At 40.6% G+C, this 20,733-nt stretch overlaps 2 protein-coding genes across 6 annotated transcripts; both read left to right on the forward strand.

The window, feature by feature from the left end:
• Positions 1-5,610, forward strand: LOC148661418 (NK1 transcription factor-related protein 2-like). Its single transcript, XM_088638176.1, has 3 exons — positions 1-187; positions 1,655-2,114; positions 5,553-5,610. Exons 1-3 carry the CDS (start codon positions 1-3, stop codon positions 5,608-5,610), a joined length of 705 nt encoding a protein of 234 aa, XP_088494302.1.
• oat (ornithine aminotransferase) lies at positions 4,733-15,503 on the forward strand. 5 transcript variants are annotated; one of them, XM_088635144.1, is made up of 11 exons: positions 5,731-5,838; positions 7,376-7,494; positions 8,819-9,052; positions 10,298-10,522; positions 10,717-10,812; positions 11,580-11,707; positions 12,304-12,426; positions 12,816-12,944; positions 13,354-13,467; positions 13,643-13,787; positions 14,370-15,503. In XM_088635144.1, the coding sequence occupies exons 3-11, from the start codon at positions 8,845-8,847 to the stop codon at positions 14,528-14,530; spliced, it is 1,329 nt and encodes a 442-aa protein (XP_088491270.1). In that variant the 5' UTR covers positions 5,731-5,838; positions 7,376-7,494; positions 8,819-8,844; the 3' UTR covers positions 14,531-15,503. The 5 variants fall into 5 exon arrangements, with proteins under 5 accessions (XP_088491272.1, XP_088491273.1, XP_088491269.1 ...); XM_088635146.1 differs by lacking the exons at positions 5,731-5,838; positions 7,376-7,494 and adding an exon at positions 4,733-4,845; XM_088635147.1 differs by lacking the exons at positions 5,731-5,838; positions 7,376-7,494 and adding an exon at positions 5,585-5,606.
• Positions 15,504-20,733: the final 5,230 nt, after the last annotated feature.

Genomic DNA, 20,733 nt, shown 5'->3' on the forward strand with positions numbered 1-20,733 from the left:
ATGACACCCTGTCACAGGATATCGTTCTCTATTGTAGACATCCTGGATCCGAACAAATTCACCAGTAAGAAACCGATCTCTTTTTCACCCGGAGAGAAGTTTTCACACGCAGCCGAGAGGGAAAGTTTGGGAAGACCCGCAGAGTTCATTTCTAACGAAGACCCCTTTTCTCGAGACAAGGATTCGGGTAAGAAAGAACAGGGGACAACACAAAACTCTCAAAATAACAATAGTTGCCATACTACAGAATATAGTACTGTGATAAGTCATTATTGTCGTTCATAGTTTTTTTTAAAGAATTCCTGCTTCTTTGCAATCCTCTCTACGAAATTAGTCAATTTCTCATCATAGTAATGAATTGTTAAATCCCTCTGCCCCCAACAGGAAATAAGATTGTTTTCCCTTAAAATACTAAAAAGACACTTAGTAATTATACCGTTTGAACAGGAAAAGAATACTTTTGGTTATGTTTCGATTTATTAGACTTAGCAGTCTTTGATATTTATCGGACCAATTTCAAGATGCTCGTGTATTAACGCTGGTTGCTCGTACGTGACCTTCTTCCTATTTTTGCTGCAGAATTTCCTTTAAAGAACTCGCGTTCAGTTGTACCTTCAGTGCGATTGGCACTGGGACAGTCAGGCCGGGTAATTGTTTAAATCGTCCCATTGAGGATGCCTCCGCTCACTTTGATCGATATCCCATTACTGCCTCCTGCATATCTCCTGCGAACAGCTTGCAGGTACAAACTTCAGACCCCATCCATGTCTGATCCTAAATATTGTTCGATTAAAACTTACCTTTAATAGATGACATTTATCGATCTGCCACCAAATATGAAACTCCATTAGCACGTCAGGGGTAGATGGTGAAGCTGGATTTGGTCTGGATTGCTTTCCGCAACATGACATTTAGAGCGGTTTCTGATTTATAAATAATTTAGGGATTACTATACCACTATACCTTTCCACTATCGCCATCGCTGAACTGACCCCTTCCCTTTTCCCCTACCCCATCTAATCCAAATCGGCTTGAATTATTTTACCATTACCATCACAGAGATTTATTATGATGATCTAACAAACTGCAAAGGAAGTTCAGTTCCTGGATGTATTTGTGCTGTTTTGAATCAATACGATTATCAGACCAAGCATTTGAGACTTTCTGTATTATGGAAGTGCTACAGACGCTGTGTGTCGGCACAGTTGTACGTACAATTATTCAGAAATGTACACGAGCATTTTTCACAAGCTCAGACCAGGCCTTATGAGTCCTAGTTTAAGACATTGCGCAAAACGTTCCCCCCCAGCCTGGAGCAGTCTTGATAGGCGAGGCAGAAGATTTGATCTTCCCAGCATCCGTAACCAGTTGACGAGAGTGGTGTCCTAAATAAATGAGTTTGCTACAGTAGCGAATTCTCTGAAAAACACATACAATGAATGTAAAGTAAAAAATTGTCATATTTAATTAGCATTTAGCTAACATTAACATTAGCTAACACTGGCACAACCCCCCCCCCCCCCATCCAAATTATTGTAGAAAACACTAAGATTACCGTTTATGCATACTCGTTTTATTATTTTGAATCATAGTGCAAATAAACCCTGCGATTTTGTGTCGCTACATGTAATGCAACGAAGCTTTTTACCTGCAGGTGGAGAGGACCGGAATGGCCAGGCAGGTTGTGACAAGGCAGATGACTCTGAGCGGACATCATTAACACGACAAGAAAGCGTCACTTCACTCGAGCGACACAGCGAGGAAAGAGACATCAACAGCTACGATGTTGATAGTTTGGCCACCGACGATGTAGACCAAACGAAGCAGAAGCGACGCAGGTCTGATCACGGCTGTGCCAAGCCTAGACGGGCCAGGACTGCTTTCACATACGAACAGCTGGTGGCGTTAGAGAATAAATTCCGGGCGACACGATACCTGTCGGTTTGTGAGCGCCTTAACCTCGCTTTGTCCCTGAGTCTTACTGAAACTCAAGTCAAAATCTGGTTTCAAAACAGAAGAACCAAGTGGAAGAAGCAAAACCCAGGGGCTGACAGCACAATTCAGCCCGGAACGAACTCATTGTCCCGGGTCACTTCGAGCCCAGGCCCCTCTGGGTCAGGTACAATTAATTTCCAAACTTTCCACACTTTTAGTCCTGGGAACGTGGTTTTCCATGCAACCGGCGCAGTACCACTGTCGTCCACAGGGGGTCTTCTGAATTCTTTTCTGCACACTGGATACCTCCAACCAACATTTTACTCCCCGCATTCATGAAAACGTTTTTAAACTGTTGCAAGAAAACACAAGGACTTGTCGGACAGGACATGTTATATATTGTTCATAGATATATAAATGTATATATAACATTGATGAAAATGAAGTCTAACTTTTTGTATGTGTATCTTAAAAAATCCAATACTAGGAGTTACTTCGATCCGCAAATCGCTATCATTGAATCGTTTCTTAAGTAAGCACTTGTGCTGCTCTGTAATCATGAGATCTAAAGTCTTAAAATTTTAGTTAATGCCAGAAAACACCCTTGACTGGAAGGAAATTGTTCTGATGTAATTACTACCTTTTTGCTAAAGCATGCTTACTATTGTTTTTAAAATTGTACTGTGGTTCTTGACCCCTATCGGATAACACAGTTTCCCTGTTGTAATCATATTTAGGGGATTTGCAAAAGCAGTTGTGATCGGACAGTCACAAACTGGATTAGAATAATACAATCTACACACAGTATTCTTTGAATGGAGTCTACACCGTTTGGACTTGTATATTTTTTCCTCAACTGCTACGGGACCAAGGAGGGATTTAATCGTGCTGTTTCCGAAAGGAATAAATAAATCTGCTGACGGATACAGTACATTTCAGCAGGTTCGTCATTTAGTACCTTGTTCCTATTGTTACAAAATGTCGAATTTAATAGGCCTACAAAAACATCTTCATAAGGCGAAAGCCTCGTGTTGAAATCCGACTAAGTCATATCGTTTTACTTTTTTTTAAATGGAAAACAAGTGGAAGTGACTGAAATAATTGAAACTGCACTTATGTCCCCCACCATCTTCCACGAGGCTTATATCGCCTGTCTTTCTGTAAAAAAAATTGTAAAAAGGCAAATATTTATCAAAATTAAAGGCCACCAACCGCCAGAAGATGAGTATATGGAAAACTGTCGAAGTAATAGTTTTTCTTACGATGGAACGTATTTACAATTAAATTGTAAAGATGCTCGACTAAAGATCGTGGGGGAAATTGAAACTACTACAACAGATCATCATCAGGATATGTCTTGGTTTTATTTGGTATTTGCGTATAACACTCAATATATTCTCAAAACAAGCCGTGTAACTGGGGGGGAGGAGCGCGTGAAGACCATTCTCACCACAAGAGGGAGCTCATTGCCCAGAAAGAACGAGTTTATGATTGACAACAGGGTACTGCACAGATTTGTAATTTGATCTCGAAAAAGTCTTTGTGTTGTACCATCAACACACCCTATTGACATATCAAACAGGATTTGTGAAAAACTGTAACAATGACTGAGTTATTGTAAATAAACAATACACACCTGTGTCAAGGAATCTTTCATGTCAAAGATGTGACGAGTTTTTTTTTTTACCTTTGCTTTTGGAGCTTTGTTTATTCATAGTAGTCGTTAAATAACACCTAGGATGCCATAGTACAACAAGAGGTCACTTTCTTCACTAGACGATAAGGGAAATCAAAACAGCGGTTGGCGACTACAATTGGAAAGGTTCGACCACAACAAAACTATATCCTAGACCCTCTTGATGTTTTATATAAAAATGTATATTGTCTTTTTGAAATATCGTCATATATAAGTTGTTTTTTATAAATTGTACGGAATCCACTTTGTACGGCGTCCACAAGAAGAGTGGATGAATGATAAAGCTAAAATGGAGTTTCAGTACAACGAATAGTGACCAATGACTCTCAGAAAGGGTTGTAAAAGAGTGCGCTTTAACAAGTGCATGTTATGCACTTTCCACGTTGATTATACCCTGAGTTTAAACTCATGCAGTGAGGCTTACTCGTCAGTGCAGTATAATCTTCCTATTCTGGCTCCGACACTGCGGCGTTGTCCTTGTTCAATCAAAGCAGACTTAAAATTGCATCACAACGGAACCAACAGCAAACATATCTTAGAAATCAGCACTATCCATAGTTACAACAACTTCTATACCTCCAGGTTCAAATGCAAAATCGGTGTACAAAGTACACTATAATTTCTAGGAACTAACTTTGATGCGTCGCATCAGATTTTCACGTGTTTTGATTGAAGCTGTCCTTATGCGTAGCCTCATGCGTAGTCTTCTAATTTTTCCCATCTAGATGATCTCATTCCCATGAATGCAAAATTACAGAACATACAGTAAGATGTAAAAACACCATGAAGAATACTAAAAGTCAATTCGGTAAAATATAGAATACTTAGTAATAGATTTGCATTAGAACATAACAATCCATATATTCTGCAAGTTCAAGGTCATTAATAGATTTGCATTAGAACACAACAATGCATATATTCTGCAAGTTTAAGATCCTTGTGATGTTACATGTCATTTTTTTTTTTCATGGGAATATTGTGTAACAAAAGGGCCAAGACAGCACAGCATAGGGCTCGAAATGCTAACAGTGTAACACCTAGCGGCTCCCCTTGTGCGCGAATCAATAACTTATTAGATCAATAACTCGGCTTCACCTGTTACGTGTTACCACACTTTGCCCCTTTAAGTGCATCACTAATGTACACAACCTCGGTGACGTCAACAGCGCCTGTTGAGCTTGGGACACCTCTCCAGAGACAACTGTATAATTTATGTAAGTACAATAATTTTACATCATACCTCTACATACAAGTAAAGAAAGCAAAACAACTACAATAATAACCCTCTATTCACGCCCGCATTTTTTAAAATGTTGTGGACTTTAAAATGCTTCATTTTCGCAGCCTTGAGCTAATAACTCAGTTTATTTTTAATCACTGTTGTAGATTTAAAAATACTATGCAACGAATACATATAAATGTAACATATATGATTAATATTTATATAATAAGACTTGTGAAAGTATGGGTATTTCTTTATCTCGGTTTAGACGCAATCTTTATATTCTTAATGAGAATATTATTTTGACAGCTCTCGGGGGGAAGATGATAGCAGCTGATGAAAAGTTACGAAGAAAGATTCTTAATGTCAGAGAGTCTGAGAACTACAAACACAGTGATAGTTTCTGTAATTAGACTATGCCTGTGCAATACATTTGTATATTGCATCATACTTTACTAACGTCCACCTAAATACGTGCGTGAATGCTTGTGCTTTCTTTTACCTTGTGTTTTAGAACAACACATTCTCCTTATCACTAGAAGAAGAAACAGTTCAAATATATAAATATAGATTTTTCTTAATTATGGGAAAATCAAGTGAACCATGCAAATAACGTCTCAATTATTAATTTTCTGTAGGTAACGCGTGTAACTTAACCCCATGTTTACTCAGACCCCTGTGGTTCTTTTCCCTTTTTAGGTATACATCTGCAGAAAAAATAATAAAAATACGGAGAAAGGTCTACGTGATTAAGTAAGCTTCGTTCTCTATCTTAAAACTATACAAGCAATATTTTTTCGAGCCAAGTACAGTATTTTAAACAGGGGTTAAACAGTTAAATCACGCAAAAATGCGTCTTACGTCATCTCTGAGCCGGCGTCTTAGTGAGACTAGAAAAACTGGCGGAACTGGACGGGTGCGGGTCAGTGGTATAACTTCAGGTTGTGGATTTGACAAATCAACAGGACCCCTATCGCATATTAAGGTATTTAATACAGATGGAATGATATACGAACACAAGGTATCAGGAACTTATTTAGTAAGTGCCACTGTCAAATTAATTTTTTAGTTTCTTACTTAACTGCTTTAGTTTGAATTGACCGATAACCAAAATGCAACATAAGAGAGGGAAAAATAGCTGTATTCAGTTTGTTCATAGTTATAAGTGTATGCTATACGTTTTCTGTTTTTATTTCATGTGCGGATTTGACGTAGGAGGCTTACAGAGCCTGCTGATGCAGTAATTTTCCGTGATGTAGGTCGTCGGTAGATGAGCTCTCTATCGACGGATGGAGATAACAAATGGCTATCTTCACTTGCAGCGTTAAGTGTCTTCGGATTTGAAACGTTCTGTCTACATGTCTCTAAACTGACCCGTCTATATACTGTATTTTCCAAATGCATTCATCTTAACTTTCACAAATTCACACGTGGAGGCTTGGCTTTTTAGTTGGCCGTACTCAGCTGCACAGTGTGACGAGCTGTGCCAGCCTTTACTACAGCTTAGTACTCGAAAGTCTGATGGCTTTAGCACTTTCTATTCGTTCCGAATGTTATCCGTTAGACAAACACAGACTCGGTTTAAAACATTTCAGCGCTGGAACTGACTTCACTTTCAGTACGAAAGCACCATGAAATGAATAAAGACCTGCAATCTCTTTTCTGGAAAACAGCTTGTCCTGATTTTAAGATGAGATCTCTTGCTGTAAGGTTTGTGTTACGGATGGAGCGATCGAGGCAGATGACAAAATAAAACATTTATCTTTATCTCACACATTTATCTGTATCTAAAATGACTTCTGATTTGTTGAGTTTTCCTCACACGGTATAGGGGCTTCTGAATTTCATGCTGCCTGATTTTGCATGGTTTAAAGTGAATATTAGCCATTTTCTTAGTTTTCTATAAAACCTGCTGTGCTGTACCTTTCTGGGACCAGGAGTGTGAGTTGTGGCTGTAGATGAATTTCTAATTCATCAAGAGTTTTTTGTCCAAAATAATGCCTTTGATTTTTTGCAGACATTCCCTGGAGAATTGTATACTCTGGATCATCCCACTAAAACATCTTAGGATCTTTTGCCATCTTGAGGAAGTTGGATCGTAACTTTAGAAGCATGCAGTAGCAGCTTTTTAGCAATTTCTTTGTAATTCTTGTTCGAGCTGTACAGTATACAAAGTCATTACCACAGTGGGTTTTAAAGTCTGTAACTGCCCAGGTCCTATTTCTGATATGTGGGTCCACGTGGTGTCATGATGAGTTTTTTCAGTGTTAATGGATACAGGTCCTTCCCTTGGTAGGATAAGATGTTACAAAAGAAAAAGGTAAATGATTGTTGTTAAGTTTGACAAGTCCAGTTCTGAGTGGAGGTGACACTCGCATGTTGTCTGACCCTGTCTTAAATTAGCCTCCTCTCTCTGTTGCTGGGGGTGTGTAACGGGAGGCCAATGCTGATGCAGCCTATCATCTTTCAGTTCAGACTTAACCAGGGTTAAAGTGACTTATCAAATATTTATTTTTGCTCAGGGCCAGGACATAATAAACCTGGGAAGATCTCCAGTGCACCTTTCAGTCAGGAAAACTCGCCACATGAGAGAGTCGGATTGTATTTGATTCGAATCACTGAGTTCATCTTGGTTTGAAAGGTATTATTTAGACAGTGTGTCTTAAATTTATTTAAATTGATTTGCCAATATTTTACCCGACTCAAAAGCAGTTTTTGTAACTTTTGTAATGGCTCGAAGCCATTAGAGCTGAGCTGTGTGAAAAATAATTTTCTGTGCAGTTTAAAAGCTTACACTTTAAAAATGTGGATATTAATTGTTCATGGGGCTGAGTACTTTATTTTTCAAATCTATTAACGGTGCTGTTACATGGTTCTCTCATTATAGCTCTCAAGAACTTAAAAGGAGCCAAAAACAATGACTGTGTAGCATTTAACATGTAAATAACAGCATAAAAGCGTTCTCAGACGGTTTTGTGGGTAATACCGTGTCATATCTCTGCTGATTTAATTGCAAAATGTTTGTGTTAAAGGTATTTGTAGTTATTGGCATGCAGTTCAGGAGATGCCCTTCAGCTTCTTATCCAGAGGTTTGTATCCGTACTAGGGGTAGGATTTGGGAATGGAGAAGTGGAAATGGCATGTTCACTGAATTCTGTTTTGTATGTAACTTTTAAGGAAATAGTCAAATTAAATGAAAAGCACGTAATGGATATATCAAAGAGCACAGACGCTGTCAGTATTTTTATATTATGTAACCGATATCAGAGTGAAGTTTGTTCTCATTCAGGAGACTACTTGATAGCATAATGCAGAGCTCAGGAGATGTCCTTCAGGCATTATTAAGTGCTGTGTGTGCAGTTCTCCAAACACACTTTAAAATACATGTGAAAGGTGCTGTTCCAGATAAGTTTATGAGAAAGTTACGCATAGGGATAAACTAAATGGCCATGTGTTAAAAGATATGAACTGATTAGTCTGGGGGCACTGAGTGCAAAACAATGTTTCAGATGGTAAAGTGGGCTCTGACATGTTCATGTGATGTCCGTCTTTGCTGAAAGGAGTTCATAGGGCACTTGTTTCAAACAGACGGAAAGGGAAAGTTGTTTGAGGCAGAACTCATGCAAGAGTGAACCTTTAAACCCTTAAGTTTTTAAGTTAGTGATTAATTAGGAGTTATAGATTGATGGTGTTCAACACCTTTATTGTGAAGGACATGAATAGAAAGTGCCACGTTGCAATTACTGTGCAGGGTTTGTCCTTGTTGCTGCTGACCAGATGAAATTTCATACAAAGGCCACCAGTACAGGCCTTGCAGTTCTTTTTCTTTGTTGCACTAAAAGAAAGAAATGTTGGAGCTGTGAAGCACGTGGTTCTGCACTTCTGTGTCTTGGATTTCATCCTTTCCTTGAGTACGGCAGCTTGATTTCTGTTATGCAGTTGTGCTGTTCTCCTTCTGGCTGCAGAGCTTCAGTCCAGGTGAGGGTGAACGATGCTGTCCAAGCTGAGCCGCTGTGTGTGCCGGGCCGGGCCGGTGCTGGGCCGGGGTTTGTCCGCTGCCTCCCGCCCCGTCTCCTCTGCCGCTTCCAAGCAGAAGAGGACGGATCCCCCTCTATCCTCGGAGGAGGTGTACGCCCGCGAGGAGAAGTACGGCGCACACAACTACCACCCGCTCCCTGTTGCCCTGGAGCGTGGAGAAGGTACGGGCCCATTTGGAGAGCCTGCTTGAGGTCTAATAATGGTGTAGGTCCATGTATTACCTGTTGTCAGTCTGGCAGGCAGATAATAATAATTGCTTACACTTATATAGCACTTTTCTGGACACTCCACTCAAAGCGCTTTACAGGTAATGGGGACTCCCCTCCACCACCAATGTGCAGCATCCACCTGGATGATGCGATGGCAGCCATAGTGCGCCAGAACACTCACCACACATCGGCTATCAGTGGGGAGGAGAGCAGAGTAATGAAGCCAATTCATAGAGGGGGATTATTAGGAGGCCATGATTGGTAAGGGCCAATGGGAAATTTGGCCAGGATGCCGGGGTTACACCCCTACTCTTTTCGAGAAACACCCTGGGATTTTTAATGACCACAGAGAGTCAGGACCTCGGTTTTGCGTCTCATCCGAAGGACGGCACCTGTTTACAGTATAGTGTCCCCGTCACTATACTGGGGCATTAGGACCCACGTGGACCTCAGGGTGAGCGCCCCCTGCTGGCTCCACTAACACCTCTTCCAGCAGCAACCTTAGTTTTTCCCAGGAGGTCTCCCATCCAGGTACTGACCAGGCTCACACCTGCTTAGCTTCAGTGGGTTGCCAGTTGTGAGTTGCAGGGTGATATGGCTGCTAGCCTGATGTGCAGCTGCAGTGGCCTCTGCTGGAAAACTTCTTGCTTCAGAGAAAAGCGAGGTAACTGCAAGGACACTGGAGTGTGACTGACTTCCATTTTGTTCTCTGAAAGCAAAAGGATCATCCAACATCTCAGAGCCCTACTCTTAAGGCCAGAGAGCTCGACATGTTAGGATCTGATAGCCAGCAGTGTTTGTGGATGTGGACTTTGGATTGACCTTTCCGGGAGGCTTCTTGGTACCAGATAAATCTCGTGAGACAGTCTCAAATTCCCTTTTGCTTTAAATGTTTAGGGTAGAATAATTTGAGGGTGTGACAGTGTAATTCCCCAGCTTTGCATGATCTTGGTGTTGGGGTAGCAAATCAAAGCTGAGACATGTTGTGGCTTTATGGATAGGGAGTAGTGTGGGTGGGGTTGGGACTAATTCACCTGGAAACAATAAGAACAAATAGGTTTTGCTAGATATTGTGCATCTGATAGAGAGCTCTGATAAGTGTTTTGGAGTGTACTCCCTTCATTTATTAAACGTGTTGAAGACCAGTGTATTCGGTTCAGTTACAGTGAAAATTCTTTGTATGTGAAATCATTTCAGGAATCTATGTCTGGGATATGGAAGGAAGAAGGTATTTTGACTTCCTCAGTGCTTACAGTGCTGTGAACCAAGGCCATTGCCACCCTCGGATAATTTCGGCACTGAACTCGCAGGCCTCTAAGCTGACTCTGACGTCCCGGGCCTTCTACAATGACGTGCTGGGCGAGTATGAGGAGTACATCACCTCGCTCTTTGGATACAACAAGGTGCTGCCCATGAACACAGGTACGCGTCGCCCGTGCACAGGCTCCGTGAACATGCTGAACTTGCAACTGATCTGGTGCCTCATCTATGCCCTCATGTATATCTAGACTTGCAAAGGAAGAGTTATGCCCTTGACAGGATATGGCGGAAGAGTCTGTTTTTTGCACTGTTTGATGGTTTTCAGATAAATGTACGTTTTAAATTTTTTTTAAAAGGTGTGGAAGCTGGTGAAACTGCGTGCAAACTGGCTCGAAAGTGGGCATACACCGTGAAGGACATTCCAAAATATAAAGCAAAGATTATTTTTGCAGGTATGTTGAAAACCTTAATACACTGTAGTTTTCTTATCTTTCTAAAAGGCTTGCTGCCTTCCTAAAACTTTCATGACACTAATTTCCCCACCCATTTTTTGAATTAGAAAATAGAAACTACTAACATTTCAGAATTAAAGTAAGCAGGCTCTCGCATCTTTTTGTAGATTAGTATCCTGAAAATGTATCCCTTACTGAAGAAGAAATGGGTGCTCGTTTAGCATGCTGGGAAATGTTTCAAGAATACAGCCTATAGAACATAGATGTTAGAAGTGAGAGGAAGACATATTTTGACAATTAGTGAAACATTTTAAGGAGAGCTCTATAATACAGAATTTGTATACTGTGAAAATGTTATTTTTACTGTAAAGACTACATAACATACTTATATTTAATTTTTAATTGTAAAATTACATCAAAAATGACTTGTTCACACCACCAGCACACTTGTGAATTGATCCAATGCTATCACAACAGATGGCAAGAGCTATTTAGTAATTTTTCCTGCTCATGGTTGATTTTCATCAGGTAGAATAAATGAGCACTCTCTCCCAAATCTCCCTTACAGTCTGTTGCGTTGCAGCTCCTTGCAGATAGAATACCAGCTGTTTCAGTATTTTTAGATCCTTGATAATCGGTAAATTTAGTTAATCTTTAATGCACTCATTTTGCAGAGTATGGAGTCTAGGGTAACGCAGTGAAGAGGTCTTTTTGTGACTAGAGGAACTTTGCAATCAGACTGATGTCTTGTTTTATTTTTCGTAAAGTCGGCAACTTCTGGGGGCGTACCTTAGCAGCTATCTCCAGTTCCACGGATCCTAGCAGTTATGAAGGCTTTGGTCCTTACATGCCAGGCTTTGAACTCGTCCCTTACAATGACATCCCAGCACTGGAGGTAGGTTTCATTTTTAAATTCTATTAACACTGTCTTGTCATGTTAAAATAAGTAGCATTGATTGCGAGTGTATATCACAACAGCAGACACAAAATTGGCAGTAGATTGTAGTCTGGCCTTATTCATCATGCAGGGTGAAGGGAGATATTCATGCTCAGACTAAGATTCATACCATAGCTGTGGGAGTGATGTTTCACAGCAGTGTTGCTTTTGCTTGGCTTGCGGAAGATTGGGATTTGTTTTATTTCCCTCTTTTTTTTTTTTCCTTTCAGAATTGTTGCCTTTCCAGTAAGTTTAGCACTTAGGGTTCTTGTCTCTTTCAACTACAGCAAGAAGTCTGTCAGATACTTGCTGACCTTCTTCTAACTGGTGTTCATGCTAGTCCTACCTAATCTAGACTTGCAAAGTAGAGACCGTGAGCGTATTTCAAGTTCTATTCCCATTTTTGCTGTTCTCTTGTCATTTTACAAGCATTGCTTGTTTGGTAATCTGGAAAAGCCAGCCTTGAATAAAGCGAGAGGCCAGTGGACTCTTGCAGTGAGTGGTTGGGTATATAAACAGCCGGTTAATGACAGGGGATGGTCTCCGTTTTGCAGCGAGCTCTTCAGGATCAGAATGTGGCAGCTTTCATGGTGGAGCCCATTCAGGGGGAGGCCGGGGTGATTGTTCCTGACGAGGGGTACCTGACTAAAGTGCGGGAGCTCTGCACTCAACACAACGTGAGTCTGTCCTGATGCAGGGGGGTGGCTTTTACTGCTTCACACAGTTTTTACAGACCTCATCATCATTGGCTTTCTTTATTAAGACCAATGTTTCCTTGGAAGAAGGAAGAACTGTTCCGCTTATTTTTTTAGAAGAATAATAGATGTGGGAACTCCCTGGAGGGAAAGAAGGGAAAAAAAGATCTCTGGATGCTAGTAATAGTTATACTCTGCCCAATGACTGAGATGTTGATGATTTCTTTACCTGCATGACATTTCAACCGAAATAACAGCCAACTTTAGTCTGTAAGGTCCTGAAGTGTTTTTGTTCTTCATGTCATGAGGTAAATGTATGCAAAGAGACGTAGGCTTGATACTGAAGCTTCCTTTCCATTGTTGGACTGTAGGTGCTTTTAATTGCTGACGAGGTGCAGACAGGACTTGCCCGGACAGGGCGCCGACTGGCTGTTGATCACGAAAGTGTGCGTCCTGACATCGTGTTGCTGGGAAAAGCGCTGTCTGGAGGAGTCTATCCCGTGAGTCTCTCATATTCGGCAGTGGTCTGTCCTAAAGACTGGGTGGTAACTCTAAAGCCAACTGACTGAATTTAGCTAAATGTATTTTCACCAGATGTTCCAAGCATTTACATATCTGATGATGGAACTCGGAGTTAACTGGTTATTGTTCTGTGCTGCAAACATTTCAGCAAGCATTTTTCTAAAGTGATCTGGCGCATGAGAAAATATACAGCTTTTTTTATTGCGTGTTTAGCAGGCATGGTCCTGCATGCTATTTGGAAATATACATTAATGGTTCTCATTTCCAGCTAGGAGCATAGAACTCTGCCTGATCCATTTAAACGAGCTATAGCAAATAGGGTCCACTATCCCTTTTTTTCCCCCCCCCGCAGTTGTCAGTCTTAAGTTTTATACCATGTCAATGCAGGTTTCAGCAGTCCTGTGTGATGATGAGGTCATGCTGACCATTAAGCCTGGTGAACATGGATCTACCTACGGAGGAAACCCGCTGGCCTGCCGTGTGGCTATTGCTTCCCTTGAGGTGTGTTTCTTTCAGTACAAGGTTCTGACGTCTGTTGCTATATGTGCTTCCTGAGGCCTATGAATGTTCTTTTTTGGAAAATGCATAATCATCTTGCAGTTTTGTTGATAGTTTAGTTTCAGATTTACCAAATTCACCAGCTCTTAGAGTTTGACTTTTTACACCCAATCTGCAGGTTCTGGAAAAGGAGAAGCTTGCGGAGAACTCTGAAAAGATGGGCATGCTGCTTCGTTCTGAGCTCATGAAGCTGCCCAATGACATTGTGACCACTGTAAGAGGAAAAGGCCTTCTCAATGCCATTGTAATCAAGGAAACAACGGGTGAGTTTACTGCTTTCGCTGCAGTTCGTCTGAAGGGGATTTGCACAAGCTGTAACTTCTACAGCAGTACACTGATCTAGCAGTGCGTTAGATTATGGGCCATTTTGATTATCATGCAGGGACAATCCCGGCAAAACTGTACCCACCCTGTTTGAGAATTCATATTTTGTACATTGTGGTCATACCTGTGGGAGTGATCAAAGGAGAACGCGTTGCCTACATAGCCTGTGCAGCAATGGAAGAATGTCAACAGGTTAAAAGCAGTTGGGTTTAGGAAGTGTAATGGACCCCAGCAACCCCCACTGTTCCATTTAATCTTGGCCTTTCATCTGATGCAGTCACAGCTGACATCTTTATTGCATTTGAATTTTTAGAGTTAAATGTAAAAAAATATAGTAAACATTTTTTGGAACTGCTTGAGGTTCATAGCTCTAATTTTCCTTCTTACGCAGGATTGTGCTGTAAGCAGTTTCAAATATTAGACCATATTTTAGCAGACCAGTTCAATTTCCCTAGTGTACTATAAGGGGAAGTTTTTGTTATTCCAATAATACTATATTTATATGGACCTGTTGTTTCCAGACTATGATGCTTGGAAGGTCTGCGTGCGCTTACGAGACAATGGGCTGCTGGCCAAACCCACTCATGGTGACATCATCAGATTTGCCCCTCCCCTTATCATCAAGGAGGATGAGATCAGAGAATGTGTTGACATCATCCAGAAGACCATCCTGTCCTTCTAACCTTCTGACTGATCACTGTTGACTGTTGTTTAGATCATTCACGTATTTCCACTGTACAGGCATTTACTTGTTTAGAATTTCTACTGTAAACGTAGCAACAGGAATTTGCTGCTCCCAACGTCTTTGCAACTTTTTGTAAAGAAGCATAAACATTTCCTTTATCTTCCATGAAACTTGACCAGAACCATGTGAAATATTCATTGGTGGTAACGGAACCTACAGTACACTCCACAGCTGTTCTGTTTTGTTCCACTGAATATTATTTTTCAATATTTTCAATCCGGATACATGAAAGAGACGGGTTTATAAGCTGTCCATTTTGTCCTGGTACAGAGGTCTCAAAGGTGTAATTCTGATAGGGACAAGAGAGAATTAACATGGCACTTATTGAGCTATTTAATATTTATTGCCATCTTATTTAATTAAAGCAAGTAATGATATACTTCCTGCATTTTGCTTTAAAAAAATCTACAAGTATCTTGGAAATACAATTGCATGTCAAGCTTGTTAAATTTGGGTGTACTATCTGAAAGCTTTTTTGAGTTAATCTGAGGCATTTAAAGTTACCAACAGACATCAAAAGTAAGGAGTAAGGAACTTTGGGGAATTGCAGTAAAACTTAAGGTAGAATGTGGGAAATTTTAACGGGAAAAAAACATTATCTAGGTTGTACAAGTTAATTATTCGAGTAAAGATGAGAGCTGTCATGTCTGAGTGTCAGTGCTGTGATATCCTGGTCAAAAAGTGTTTTTATTTACACTAGATGGAACTACACGGATCTATGTGGATGTGCACAGCTGCCTATTTGTTAGCATGGTTTTGGGTTACTTTGTGCTCTCCAAAAGGTTGTTGAGGGTGAAAAAGTGTTAATGCTTTCAAGTCTGTTCTGTTCCTTGAAGTAAAGGCATCTGTTCCATGTTTTTATCTTATGTTCCAGCAATTAAAAAGTCATAATCATTTTATGGTTGTAAAATTTGTTAGCTTTACATTTCTTTTTTTGCACTGGATGTTGTGTGATGACCTATACTTGAAAGAAAAAAGGAAAACGGAAACTTTTTCAGAATCTTAAAATATTATAACAAACAGTTTGCGAGCCCATAATTGTGACAAAAACAGCAAAAAAAAATACAATCTTATCTTTTAAGTTAAAAACATTTTCTAAAAAATCTTTTAAAGTTTTAAGTTCGATATTCCTTTAACTTTAATCATTATAGTAGTAGAGCCAAAATCAAAGATTATTTTAGTTTATTTCATTTCCCTTATGGTGGTGCACAAGGTTCTTACTGTTAGGCACATACGGTAAATCTTTTTCATTAGAAAAAGGTAAGGCTACGGACATCAGAATGCATTGACATGTCAGTGCTCTGTGCTATTGTAAGAAAATGGTACCATCCGTTGTTTTATGATCTTAAAAAGAATCTGATAACCTAAACTAAAAAAATCTTAAAAGCTCTCATCCCTTCTTCCTGTAAATCCAGAGGATTTGAAAGTGGCATCTTTTGTTCCTAATGCACCTCCCGGTAAAAATCGGGGTGCGCTCATGGCAATTAATGTTCAAATCCACATTCATGTCCCCTCCTTCAAGCTATCTTAGTAAGCATTACATGTCCCTCTTTGAATTGCAAATTGCCAAATTTTAATGGAGCTTAAGTATACCCTCACACATTTTCATAAAAGGCATGAAGCCTTCTCACTACCACACATTCGCTAAGGTGAATGTATAGATGCACTTTATGGTCTGAGGAAGTTGAGAAGCAAGAGAAGAATGCAATCTGCACTTCATAAGTAGCTCTGAAGTATATTTAGTGTTCACTAACATTTCTTTGTAACTCAAGTCACCACACCAATCTGTTAGTCCAAGAGCTAGAACATTTTTAAAGCTCAGCTCTCCTTATGCAACTAATTTATTCCGTGGTGTAATAAATGGCCTTTTTCCATTAAGGGCGATTGTAGCAAAGGTAGTGAATAAAAATACATTTTAAAATAACTCCCTACATGCAAAGACCATCACTTCCAGTACCATCTCTGCATACAAAGTTCCCCAGAGAAATTATCGATCTGAGTATCCTCAAGATAGGTTGATGTACAGCTAAGCTGTATTTTGTTATTTTTTAAACAATCGTTTATGCATGCAATTTCCTTTTGCACAACAAAAGGATCCATGCTCCCTTTATCCTCTCTCAATACCTGCATATCTTGTAAATATTGTTCTAGGGCTAAAAGCAGATGTTTAGAATGATTAATTTGCACAGATTCACACTCCGTTAAACTGAACAATATTGTACAATATGTGCAATACAGGTTTAGTCTTTCAGCCCACACCAACCTAAGCCTTCATGTTGTTAGCTGAAATTACAGAACAACCCACCCGCGAATATCACTCCCATAAAAGGAGTTTCTGATTTTCTGAGCTTTTGTTCTAAAACAACAAATAACGGAACAGACATTGCAAAATGTCAGACTATTGTGCTGAAAGGAAAGGAGTCTATGCCTCTCCAGGTAGTAACGGGTATACTGTACTGAAAAAGACTGAAAGGAGAAAAGTTGATTGTTACCTTGGAATAATTGGAATAAATAATTGTAAAAAAAAAGTATATAACACACCCTTCCCAAAGAGATCACATATAAAAAAATATTGAATTTATGCAATGGTGTCTCAGTGAACACTAGATATTTTATTCATAGTACTTTCTCACATGTTTTTAAAATTTATAAATAATAGTGTTCCTGTATGCATTGTTCTCCCATTACAGTTACAGTCCATTGCAGACAAGTAAACTAAAGGAGTCTAAATAAAAAAATACATAATACATAACAGTAAAAGCCATGGTCTTGGTTATATTGATCAGAAATGGATACTTCTTTTGTACAATTGAAACCTTCTCCATAATTTGCTAATTCACATAGCACACGCTAGATGGCAGTGTTATCACTCTCATGGAAGCAGCACCAGGAGTCCAGAATCGGAATTGTTAGGTGGTGCAAGACAGGAAATGTACTGACAGAGGACAGCTTTGAGAAGATGTGATATGACAGTGAACTCTCAAGACAGTTGGAATTGTTTTGAACAATTCACTGAACAACTACACAGCTGCCCCATCCTAGATATTGTATACCACAAGTGTGGCATGATTCAATATAATTCTTGCATTACAAGAAAAGTCAGTTTAACTGAAGAAGACCATGGCACTGTTTATTTAATGTATTTTGTGAAGCTGCTGATGTGTTTCTGCAGGCAGCAGTGTGGAGCAGAGATTTGGGTTCTGGCCTAGAGGGTCATACTGTAGGTTTGAATTCATTGTGGACTGCTATTCTTACACCCTTAAGCAAGATACTTCATTCAGATTGCCCCAGTAAATGCCCTGCAGTGTGAATACATCTCTGAGTTGTTGTAAATGGAAATTGTTCTCAATCTACATACTTGTTAAAATAAAGGAATACAGAATAAAAGTGCACTCTGCTGGATTTAGCTGGTTCCCTTTCATACAGCTGGCTAGACTGGAGCAACTGCTGTAAAGCAGAATATGTTCCATATGATACATCCATCCATCTTCTAACTGCTTTATCTAATACACGGTTGTGGGGGAGCTGGAGTCTATCCTGGCAAGCAACAGGTGCAAGGCAGGATACACCCTACGTGGGACACTAGTTCATCACAGGGCCCACACAGACACAAACACACACACACTTGCACCGGGGCCATTTTCTCAGAAGTTAATGAACTCTACTCAGATAGCACCCCAGGAACTGAACTCAGGGCCCCAGTGCTGCAAGGCAGCAATGCTGAACCACTGCGCTACTGTGCCACCCTCCAGTATATCATGAAATGTAAAAAAAAAAGAATGGATGAGGAAAATCTCTTGCTGTGATGATGTTATCCGGTCAGTTGGATCCGACTCTTGGCGATTCTATAGGCCATCTCTCGCCACGCTTTCCGGTCTTGGACTTTCTCTTTCAGCTGTTCCATGCCTAAGCCAGTGTCTGTTTTGATGGCGTCGAGCCACCGCGTTCTTTGGCGGCCTCGTCTTCTTGTTCCACTGACCATTCCAAGCATCATTGCTTTCTCCAATGAATCTGATCGCATCACGTGACTAAAATAAGTGAGCCGGAGTCTGGAGATCTTTCCCTCAAGCGAAATTTCTGGCTTGATGCACTCCAGAACCTCTTTATTGGTGACCCTTGCTGTCCATGGTATCCGTAACAGTCTTCTCCAGCACCATAGCTCGAAAGCATCCATCCTCTTTCGGTCAGCTTTTTTTAGGGTCCACCTTTCACACCCATACATTGATATAGGGAACACAATAGCATGGACCATTTTGCATTTGGTTGTGAGGCTGATGTCTTTGCTCTTCCAGATTTGGTGCATGCTCAGCATCGCACTACGGCCTAACGCAATTCGTCGCCTGATTTCAGGGCCGCAGTCTCCAGTTCGGTCGATCATGGATCCCAGGAAGCAGAAAACTCTCGCTGTAGTAAATCATTAATTCCCAAAGGCAGGCAGACATACAGTACTGTTTCAGCAGTCTGGACTCATCTTCACTGTTTAAAATCCATCCAGTCCTAGGAGACTTGCTTTTCAGGATTGTGTTTCCTACCTCAATGCATGATGAATACTCTAACAATGCATTTCAGAACTACAATCATCCTCCCTTATTGCTAATGGCGGGTTCACCCATCGATCTCTTGAAGGTCACTCAGGCCGCCAGATGGCTGTGCCCTCTGCAGCTCTGAGAGTGCTGGAGTGTTTGACCTGAAGTGTGCTCGGAGAGCCTGGCCTCTGCGACGAGGCAGAAATCATCAATCTCTCGCCCTGTCTTTACTTCTTAAGAGCTGCACAAGCAAGTTAATGACTGGAGAGTGAGACTAAAGTGCGGCAGCTAATGGCACTTATTTGCCTTTTTGAGATGTAAATGTGTGCAGACAGGGGGCTGTGAGAGAGGAAACGCATCGCGCCCTCCTCGCTATATCAGGGATGGATTAATAAGGGGCAGTCACAGCGGGCACCAGTGGAAGAGACCCAGAAAGCTGCTCTGCTGGCTGACACCTGACGTGATGGGAACAGTTCAGTACTCCACCCAGCTCTCAAATCTCCACACAGCTCCTAGGAAAACGTGTTATGAGCTCTGGGTTATGTGCCTTTGCTGATAACCTCTAAAGAGATTTTCTGGGTTAAAGGATGGAGTGTCTTTGTGTGATTAAACCCTGGGGGACGAAAACTGTATCACCACCACTGCTGCTGCAGAATCAGGAGCAAACAATCCTTCAGTAAACTGGCTTGCTGCAAAAGCAGGATATAAACATCTGGAAATACCTCCCGGACACCATTTAATTCCTGCTACCTGGGACACGTTTAACTTCATCCTCCTCTCCTGATAAACTGGAAGCTATTTGGTGATTTAGTTCCAGCTTTGGACATCCGCAAAAAATATCTATACAAAGGCTTAAAAATGAGAGAAAAAAATATTAAAGTCCAGCGTGGCGACCAACAGTCCAACCAGCTCGTCATGAGCTGATGAGCAGCACATCAAAGGCCACAAAACGTACTGCTGGTTTTCTTAGGATAAATAACAGTGAATATTCCCTCCCAAAAATAGGACGAGGCATTGATTTCCACTGCAGAAGACCTTGGCTGTGTAGCATTACTGTATCTCTGCAAATCCCCCTCTATCTCCCCAGGGAGAGGGAGGGATGCCTTTTCACTGAAACTGAAACTCTGAAACTGTAACTTTTAGTTTAGGTCTTATAAGCCATTGCATTACTACAACCCTGCAAAGCTGGACAAGGATCGCAGTGCGAGCCAGAGACAAAAAACCTCATTAGTGCCAAATGGTGCCAGGCTCTGATTGACCATCAGTTGATGACTTTCATTCTGCAGAAAGGACGGTTTTTCACTGGTGTCCTTTCTCACAACACCACCACCAATAAAAAAATAGTAATTCTGTAAATGCTATTATAGGTGTATCCGTTTTTAAAAAAGACATACATGTGAATTGATTGTTTTTTATTTTTCTCACTGCTGTCCTGTATTTTTTATATTCTACTCACTCAGTCCAGATGCACAAATATGTTGGAGTGCGAGTGCTTTCCTAATGACATAAAAAAGTATACTGTATTTCTGCATAACCTCCTCCTTTTATTTTCTTGCTGTTAAAGTGTTATTGGACACCTTGCACTGTTGAGAATCAATAGCTTATTACAGTTTT

This window comes from Lepisosteus platostomus, chromosome 6 (assembly GCF_059453375.1).
Source record: "Lepisosteus platostomus isolate fLepPlt1 chromosome 6, fLepPlt1.hap1, whole genome shotgun sequence".
NCBI lineage: Eukaryota > Metazoa > Chordata > Actinopteri > Semionotiformes > Lepisosteidae > Lepisosteus > Lepisosteus platostomus.